The 9919-nt window shown below is 38.7% G+C and overlaps 1 protein-coding gene across 1 annotated transcript in view; it reads right to left on the bottom strand.

Moving 5' to 3' along the window:
* Positions 1–678: 678 nt before the first annotated feature.
* Positions 679–9919, bottom strand: part of LOC107298067 (ras and Rab interactor 3-like) — an 18642-nt gene continuing 9401 nt past the window's right edge. Inside the window, exons 3-4 of the mRNA XM_015827429.1 lie at positions 9696–9859; positions 679–1010 (exon numbers count right to left, since the gene is read on the bottom strand). Of these exons, the coding sequence (XP_015682915.1) occupies positions 702–1010; positions 9696–9859 (473 nt within the window). The 3' untranslated portion in view covers positions 679–701. The remainder of the gene's footprint in view (positions 1011–9695; positions 9860–9919) is intronic.

Raw genomic sequence — 9919 nt, 5'->3', positions numbered from 1 at the left:
GGAATTGTGGGCCATCTCAGGCGGGATATGTGAGAATCTAATCACTCTGAGCTGCTTAATTCATTATTAATTTTTGTACTACTAAAGGAAAATCCAATACATTTGGATTTTCTGTGATAGCCATCAAAAATGACTTGCGCCCTTTCTGTTATACACTGAGGAGATCCCAAAGGTGCTTTTTGAAGAGGCAACTGGACTTCCTTTTTTTTCTTTGAAGATGTTTCGCTTCTCATCCACGAAGCTTCTTCAGCTGTCAGAAAGTGAAACATCTTCAAAGAAAAACAAAAAAGTCCAGTTGCCTCTTGAAAAAACATTGGATCTGGATGACTGAGAATCTCCATAAACCCTGAGGAGAAGATGCTACAATGTCTAACAATCTGCCAGGAGGTCCATAACTTCAAGGCTATTTACTTTGTGCCAGGGAATCTGGCATTAACGCTACCTCATTCATTCATGGATTGAGGCGCTAAACTACTATTCAAGTTTTTTTTTTCCCTTCCAAGAATGAACTTTCCTTGGATATTCCATTTATGACTGCAAATGAATTCTGTCAAGTAAATGCCCCAGAGGAGGATTGCACACGTTATCCATGTCACCATCCAGATCAGAAACTGCATTTTGGAGAGCTTCTGCTGATGGAAGAGATGGTTTGGAAGAAGAAACATCTAAACCAAGTTTGCTTCAGGAGATCAGCCTTGCTGCTACAAGGCATCTGTGTCCTTGATAACGGGAACTGGTGACTCTTCTCCACCAAGTTGTTTATAAATAAAGCAGAAAGTCAGCCTGGGCTCTTTATTCAAGAGATGGGATTTGATCTGATGAGGGAGAGCATCATCATCCATCTGCATAGTTTTGTTATCCACTTGAACAAACAGCCCATAGTCCTGGGGCTTTAAGACTTCAAATTTCTCAGCGCACTGCTGAATCAGCTGATGAGTCGTGGAATCGGTCCGATATGCCAGTGTCCTTGTTTCGGCATCAGCCTCCATAAAAGAAATTGCAATGAAATCCTGGAAACAAGGAATATAACTTTTGAAATAACATCGATACTCATCACGACTCTGTTAAAATACAACCCTATTTATGCATAAAATTCCTGTCCAGCCACTTCACCACCAAAAAGCGGGACGCAATTCACTAAAAATGAACAAACTGCTTTTAATAAATTTCTAAAAGTTAAAACAGAAATAGTACTATGGTAAAAAGATGATTCTAAAGGTTAAAAAGATGGAAGAAAATGTTAAAATATGGGACAAGTATATACGAGTAGACTGCAGAGCCTCAGCAGTATCAGCTTTAAGCACAAGCCTGGATTAAGATAGTTAAGTAATTGAAAGTCAGGTCATGCAAGAAAATGTGGAAAGAGTTAATGATTTTTAGTTATATGATCTGAAGAAGCAGAGAGTGCGTTGGATTTCTTCAAAAGATTAAAGATTCTCACATGTTCTAAGTTTTAATGAAACTAAGTAATGAATGCTTTTCCATGCAGAAGACCCCAGATTTAACTCCACCTCTGACTGGGCTGGGAAAACTTCCTTTCTAAAACTTTGGGGCAGGGGAATTCCTTTGCAGGAAAGCAGCCAAAAAGTATACAGGTAGTCCTCAACTTACAACAGTTTGTTTAGTGATTGTTTAAAGTTACAACGGCACTGAACAGGGACTTATAACCATTTTTTACGACTGTTGCAGCATCTCCAGGGTCACATGATCAAAATTCAGACACTTGGCAACTGATTCACAGTTATGACGGTTGCTGTGTCCTGATGTCATGTGATCCCCCTTTTGCGACAAGCACAGCCAATGGGGAAGCCAGACTCACTTAACAACCGTGTTACTAACTTAACAACTCCAGAGATTAACTTAACAAATGTGGCAAGAAAGGTAAAAAAAAATGGGGCAAAACTCATTTAACCACTGTCTCGCTTAGCAACAGAAATTTTGGGCTCAATTGTGGTTGTAAGTCGAGGACCACTTGTATTGTAGTTTTTTAAATATAAAGTTTTATATATAATTGACAGTTTCATATCTGTTAAAGTTAAGAGAAGAGTATTTTAAGAACATTGGCCTCTTAGAGGGTTGATTATCAGGACTTTATTAATATCATCTGTTTACATTTAGAGAGGTTGCTGTATTTTCTCTGAACTAAAAGAAAGTCAGAGGTCATCTTTGTTAGAAATTTGGTTGCTGTATTTTTTTTCTGTCGCTTTTACTTTGTATTGTTATTCCATTCTCCCACCTCCCTTTTAGGTTACTTTATATTTTAATGTTTGATCTTGAAATGTAATATTTAACAAGGGGGAAACAAAAGGAACTGCTAATCAGGATAGACAATACATAGCAAGATAGGCAAAGGGTCTCCAGCCTGGGATAAAACTATTTGTTTGGATCAAATTCCTCGAAGTTTGAAAAGATTTGGGATCCAGAAGGCAACTTTCGATTGTAATATCTGAAGAACTATTTCCAATGTGTACAGGTAGCACAAAAGCAAGACACTCCCTGGATACATATATGCTCAGCTTCTTATTTGAGAAAAACAATGTTTGCTGCCACCTTGAGGTTGAAACCTTAAATACTAAACTGCATTAGGGCAGCTCAAAAGTTACAAATACAGTAGGTGTCACTGAGTCTGGTGTTGTAATGGTTACTATCATTGCCTGTTTTTTTTTAAATTAACAACAATGCATAACTATTCTAAGGACTTTTGATCAATCACATTGATACTATTTATCAGCCTTATCCATTGTTTTTCCAGGCTGTGCAGTGCCTTGGTTTCAAAAGCAAAAAGGCATTTCAGACCATGCAGTTGGTGCTCACGTAAGACCAGGTCTTTTTTTGTCATAGAATGTATGGAACAGCATTCCAGCACCTTTTTTCCGACAGATTTTCAACTTCCACAGAAATACTAGTGAAGGTGGCTTTTCACTCAGCTCATGCTGCTTTGGGGAAAAGACCCCTGTCTTCTGCTGCTCCTAACAGGGGAACAGCGGGTAGTTAGTCCCGGGGCACAACTTGTGTGCTTGCGCCTGCCAAACTCGGCTGTTGTCTCCTGAGGGGAGGGAGGCATCCCTTGGAGGCAGCATGCGCTGCCCCCCCGAGAAACACTTTTGTTACCAAGTTTTTGAAGAAAGAAGACAGAACTTTGGGCCCTATTATAAATGCGCTGTTGCTGCTGTACGTGATCTTCGCTTTCGTGGAGTTTTACTTCACGAAAAAGATTAAAAAAAGGATCCTCCCATTGACCCAAGTACATTTTATACAAAATTGAAAGAGTCAATCGAAAAAGATTGCTTGATAGCAAAGACAATGAGTTGGCGTATAGCTCTCGCATACTTGATCAAAAACATTGGCCTGAAGATGTTAATACTCAACTGACATTTGGAGAAGTAGAAATTAGAAACTTGTCAACCAGACTGCAACTAAATGAAAGAGAAATGATTCGTGGATTCTGTGAATACATTCTCAAAAAGACATATCCAGAAAAACTGTTGCATTTGATACAGACTCCCATTTCTTCAAGTGAATGTGAATGTGGGTTTTCACAGATGACTCTAATTGCCCATCCTAACAAGAGCTTCGTTGAAGATTAAGACAATTTAAGCACTTTTGTTCATCAAACTTATCGGACCACCTCTGAGACTTTTCGATCCTTCAAACTATGTTGATCTGTGGTTACTCAGAGAACGAAATTCAGCCATAGATACTAACAGCAAGGAAAGGAGTCGGGAAGATTTGCCGGATGAGAATTGGACAAAATTTTTGGAATTTACTATGAACATTTGCCTTAAATACAATAAATTAAATTTATGTTAAGAACTGAATATATAATTTTTTAAATAAAAGATTAACAAGATGTGAATTCCGGCACCTTTTTTTTTTTTTTTTTTTTACAAAAAAAGCACTGCATAAGTGCTCTAAACTCCTTTGAAGCAGTGCCATCTTTACCCAAAATCGGGTAAATCTTTCTACCTGCAGCGTGGCCCCAGGAAAAGATGCATTTGATTTAAGGGGTTGCTGACAGGGGCTACATGTTTCCACACAGACTTTAACAGAATAACAGAAAAAAGAGGGGACCTTGGAGTTTTTCTAATTCAATTCCCTGCTTGAGCAGGAGCTCCTTTACCTTTCTGGACAAGTGGCCAATGACTTTTTGAAAATCTCCAATGGTGGAGTACACCCACAATCTCTGGAGGCAAGCCATTCCAATAATTAATTGTTCTCATTGTCAGGAAATTTCTCCTTAATTCTCGGTTGGATTTTTTTTCATAATGTTCCATCCATTACTTCTTGTCTTGCCCTCAAGTGTTTGGACAATAGGTTGACCCCCCCTCTTCTCTGTGATAGCCCCTTAAATATTGGAGGACTGCTATCATGACACCCCAATCCTTCTCTTTATTAGACTAAACATACCTAGTTTCTGCAATCATTCATTATACAATTTCGCCTTGAGAGCTCTAATCATTTTTGTTCCTCGTCTCTGCACTCTTGCTAGAACCTTAACCTCTATTTGCCTTCAGATCAAAAGAATATTGCAGCCCTTTTGTTCCCCTTTTATTCCTTTGATATAGTTAACTATGATCACTTTTTTCCTAGTCTATCATCTTGCCGATTATATATCTTTCTGCTGATTATTGCTGATCATTGCCTCGAAGACAGCAATAGGCCTTTATTTGACCCATGACTTATTGATTGGCTGCTTGCAGTCCATGTTTTCTTAGGAACCATCTCCACCTCCATTATCCAAAAGCATCCATCCTTTTCTCTGACTCTTTTTCAATGCCAGTCTTCATTTTATTTTATTAAATTTATAAGCTGTCCATCTCACTGTCCAAAGCAACATAGTACCATAGAATTGTTCTAATTATTCTAACTTTCTTTGTTACTGAAGTATCCTTATCTTTTACAATCTAGTCTAAGTTTGTTGTTGTCTTCCTCCAGTTGTAAAATCATACTTAGTGTTTTCTAATACAACATTCCTTAGTATATGCTCAGCATATAGGTTGAATAAATAAGGGGAGAGTGTACTGTGCAATCATGTCACACTCCTTTGCCAATCTGGAGCCAGTTTGTTTCAACATGTTCTGTCCATACTGTGGCTTCCTGGCCTATATATATTTGTTTATCATGAGGACAATAAGATATTCTTGGATTCCAATTTTTCTGGGCACTTTCCACAGCTTGATATGATTGACACAATCAAAGGCCTTTCTATAATCAATGAAGCACATCATAATTTGTTTTTGGTACTTTTTTCTGAATTATCCAACATGCATCAGCAAGAGTGCCTTACATTCCTTGGCTTTTCCTAAAACCAGCTTGAACATCTGGCATCTCTTTTTCCATGCAGAGCTCTAATCTGCTTTGGATGATCCTAAGCATTATTTTGCTACCATGTGGAATTAAGGATATTGTACAATAGTTTGCACACTCTATTAAGTGTCCTTTTTTTTTTGGAAATGGGATGTAGATTGACCTATCTTCCAGTCTGCTGGGCATTCTGTCATTCTCCAGATATTGTTGGTATAGCTTGGTTAGAGCCTTCACTGATTCTTCTTTTGTTGCATGCCTCTTTCGGCTGGCATTCTATCAGTTCCTGTAATCTTCTGCTCTGTTAATGACCAGAGAGCTGTTCTAACTTGATCTTCTAGTACTAGAGCTTCTTGTAAATAAGGAATATCTTCTGAAATATCTTGGATTTTGACATCTTTACCATAATATGCAATACTGTGGCGTGCTTCATTATATTCCTTTCATCTTCCTTTAGTCTCCTTTGACTTGGTTATTATCTGCCCACTGGCTTAGTTCAAGGTGTGCTAAACCTTTTTCTGAATTCAAACATCTTTAAAAAGATTTTCCTTGTTTGTCAATGTCTGTTTCGATCTTCAATGTCTTTGCCATTGTTTTTATAATAACAATAGCACGTAGACTTATATACTGCTTCACAGTGCATTACAGCCCTCTCTAAGCGGTTTACAGAGTCTGGGTCCTCATTTTACCAACCTCGGAAGGATGGAAGGCTGAGTCAACCTTGAGCTGGTGAAGATTGAACCCCTGGCAGTCAGTAGAATTGGCCTGCAGTACTGCATTCTTACCATTGTGCCATCACAGCTCCTTTAATTTGAGTTTTATTTATTTCCCAAAGCTCTGCTTGTTAGGGCTTATGCCTTACAAAATTGTTAAAGTCTTAAAAAGAGTACTACCAACTCTTTCTGCTTTTAAACTCTACTGGAAACTTTGCTCAGGGAAGATATGCAATTCTTTTAAAGCTGACTGAGATGATCAATGCATAAAACGAAAGATTCATGCTCTCCTAACCTGAACAGATGATCGAGATGCCCGCGCCTTGTTAAGTGTTCTCCGTCTCTCCCAGCGGTGGATTGAATCTTGAACTTCAGTGCTTAGCTGTCGAGTGACTGCGATCTTATCATAGCTTTTGATAAGCTCTACTGCCCCATAGGTAGTGATTAAATAATAAGAACCTAGGAAAAATGAAGAAGCATAAACTTAAACTGAGCAAATTTTATTCCTTCGCACCTTATNGTCCGATGCCATGGAGCGCTTTAAAGATGATAGTCAACACCTTAAAGCGCACCCGGAAGGCCACAGGCAGCCAATGCAGCTCGCGCAGCAGCGGTGTCACGTGGGAACGCCGAGTCCCCCCCAACACCGCCCGCGCGGCCGCATTTTGGACCAGCTGGAGCCTCCGGGTGCTCCTCAAGGGGAGCCCCATGTAGAGAGCCCCATGTTAATACTCAACTGACATATGGAGAAGTGGAAATTAGAAACTTGTCAACCAGACTGCAACTAAATGAAAGAGAAATGATTCGTGGATTCTGTGAATACATTCTCAAAAAGACATATCCAGAAAAACTGTTGCATTTGATACAGACTCCCATTTCTTCAAGTGAATGTGAATGTGGGTTTTCACAGATGAATCTAATTGCCCATCCTAACAAGAGCTTCCTTGAAGATTAAGACAATTTCAGCACTTTTGTTCATCAAACTTATTGGACCACCTCTGAGACTTTTCGATCCTTCAAAGTATGTTGATCTGTGGTTACTCAGAGAACGAAATTCAGCCATAGATACTAACAGCAAGGAAAGGAGTCGGGAAGATTTGCCGGATGAGAATTGGACAAAATTTTTGGAATTTACTATGAACATTTGCCTTAAATACAATAAATTAAATTTATGTTAAGAACTGAATATATAATTTTTTAAATAAAAGATTAACAAGATGTGAGTTCCGGCACCTTTTTTTTTTTTTTTTTTTTACAAAAAAAGCACTGCATAAGTGCTCTAAACTCCTTCGAAGCAGTGCCATCTTTACCCAAAATTGGGTAAATCTTTCTACCTGCAGCGTGGCCCCAGGAAAAGATGCAGTTAAGGGGTTGCTGACAGGTGCAACATGTTTCCACACAGATTTTAACAGAATAACAGAAAAAAGAGGGGACCTTGGAGTTTTTCTAATTCAATTCCCTGCTTGAGCAGGAGCCCCTCTACCTTTCTGGACAAGTGGCCATCCAATGACTTTTTAAAAATCTCCAATGATGGAGTACACCCACAATCTCTGGAGGCAAGCCGTTCCAATAATTAATTGTTCTCATTGTCAGGAAATTTCTCCTTAATTCTCGGTTGGATTTTTTTCCATAATGTTCCATCCATTACTTCTTGTCTTGCCCTCAATTGTTTGGACAATAGGTTGACCCCCCTCTTCTCTGTGATAGCCCCTTAAATATTGGAGGACTGCTATCATGACACCCCAATCCTTCTCTTTATTAGACTAAACATACCTAGTTTCTGCAATAATTCATTGTACAGTTTCGCCTTGAGAGCTCTAATCATTTTTGTTCCTCGTCTCTGCACTCTTGCTAGAACCTTAACCTCTATTTGCCTTCAGATCAAAAGAATATTGCAGCCCTATTGTTCCCCTTTTATTCCTTTGATATAGTTAACTATGATCACTTTTTTCCTAGTCTATCATCTTGCCAATTATATATCTTTCTGCTGATTATTGCTGATCATTGCCTCGAGGACAGCAATAGGCCTTTATTTGACCCATGACTCGTTGATTGGCTGCTTGCAGTCCATGTTTTCTTAGGAACCATCTCCACCTCCATTATCCAAAAGCATCCATCCTTTTCTCTGACTCTTTTTCAATGCCAGTCTTCATTTTATTTTATTAAATTTACAAGCTGTCCATCTCACTGTCCAAAGCAACATAGTACCATAGAATTGTTCTAATTATTCTAACTTCCTTTGTCACTGAAGTATCCTTATCTTTTACAATCTAGTCTAAGTTTGTCGTTGTCTTCCTCCAGTTGTAAAATCATACTTAGCGTTTTCTGATACAACGTTCCTTAGTATATGTTCAGCATATAGGTTGAATAAATAAGGGGAGAGTGTACTGTGCAGTCATGTCACACTCCTTTGCCAATCTGGAGCCAGTTTGTTTCAACATGTTCTGTCCATACTGTGGCTTCCTGGCCTACATATATTTGTTTATCATGAGGACAATAAGATATTCTTGGATTCCAATTTTTCTGGGCACTTTCCACAGCTTGATATGATTGACACAATCAAAGGCCTTTCTATAATCAATGAAGCACGTCATAATTTGTTTTTGGTACTTTTTTCTGAATTATCCAACATGCATCAGCAAGAGTGCCTTACATTCCTTGGCCTTTTCTAAAACCAGCTTGAACATCTGGCATCTCTTTTTCCATGCAGAGCTCTAATCTGCTTTGGATGATCCTAAGCATTATTTTGCTACCATGTGGAATTAAGGATATTGTACAATAGTTTGCACACTCTATTAAGCATCCTTTTTTTTTTGGAAATGGGATGTAGATTGACCTATCTTCCAGTCTGTTGGGCATTCTGTCATTCTCCAGATATTGTTGGTATAGCCTGGTTAGAGCCTTCACTGATTCTTCTTTTGTTGCATGCTTCTTTCGGCTGGCATTCTATCAATTCCTGTAATCTTCTGCTCTGTTAATGACCAGAGAGCTGTTCTAACTTGATCTTCTAGTACTAGAGCTTCTTGTAAATAAGGAATATCTTCTGAAATATCTTGGATTTTGACATCTTTACCATAATACGCAATACTGTGGCATGCTTCATTATATTCCTTTCATCTTCCTTTAGTCTCCTTTGACTTGGTTATTATCTGCCCACTGGCTTAGTTCAAGGTGTGCTAAACCTTTTTCTGAATTCAAACATCTTTAAAAAGATTTTCCTTGTTTGTCAATGTCTGTTTCGATCTTCAATGTCTTTGCCATTGTTTTTATAATAGCAATAGCACTTAGACTTATATACCACTTCACAGTGCATTACAGCCCTCTCTAAGCGGTTTACAGAGTCTGGGTCCTCATTTTACCGACCTCGGAAGGATGGAAGGCTGAGTCAACCTTGAGCTGGTGAAGATTGAACCCCTGGCAGTCAGTAGAATTGGCCTGCAGTACTGCATTCTTACCATTGTGCCATCACAGCTCCTTTAATTTGAGTTTTATTTATTTCCCAAAGCTCTGCTTGTTAGGGCTTATGCCTTACAAAATTGTTAAAGTCTTAAAAAGAGTACTACCAACTCTTTCTGCTTTTAAACTCTACTGGAAACTTTGCTCAGGGAAGATATGCAATTCTTTTAAAACCGACTGAGATGGTCAATGCATAAAACGAAAGATCCATGCTCTCCTAACCTGAACAGATGATCGAGATGCCCGGGCCTTGTTAAGTGTTCTCCGTCTCTCCCAGCGGTGGATTGAATCTTGAACTTCAGTGCTTAGCTGTCGAGTGACTGCGATCTTATCATAGCTTTTGATAAGCTCTACTGCCCCATAGGTAGTGATTAAATAATAAGAACCTAGGAAAAATGAAGAAGCATAAACTTAAACTGAGCAAATTTTATTCCTTCGCACCTTAT

Source organism: Protobothrops mucrosquamatus, unplaced genomic scaffold (assembly GCF_001527695.2).
Source record: "Protobothrops mucrosquamatus isolate PMUCROS unplaced genomic scaffold, P.Mucros_1.0 scaffold3688, whole genome shotgun sequence".
In the NCBI taxonomy this organism is placed as follows: Eukaryota; Metazoa; Chordata; class Lepidosauria; order Squamata; family Viperidae; genus Protobothrops; species Protobothrops mucrosquamatus.
The sequence above is the reverse complement of the archived record's forward strand: the minus strand, read 5'-3'. Positions and strand labels throughout refer to the sequence as shown.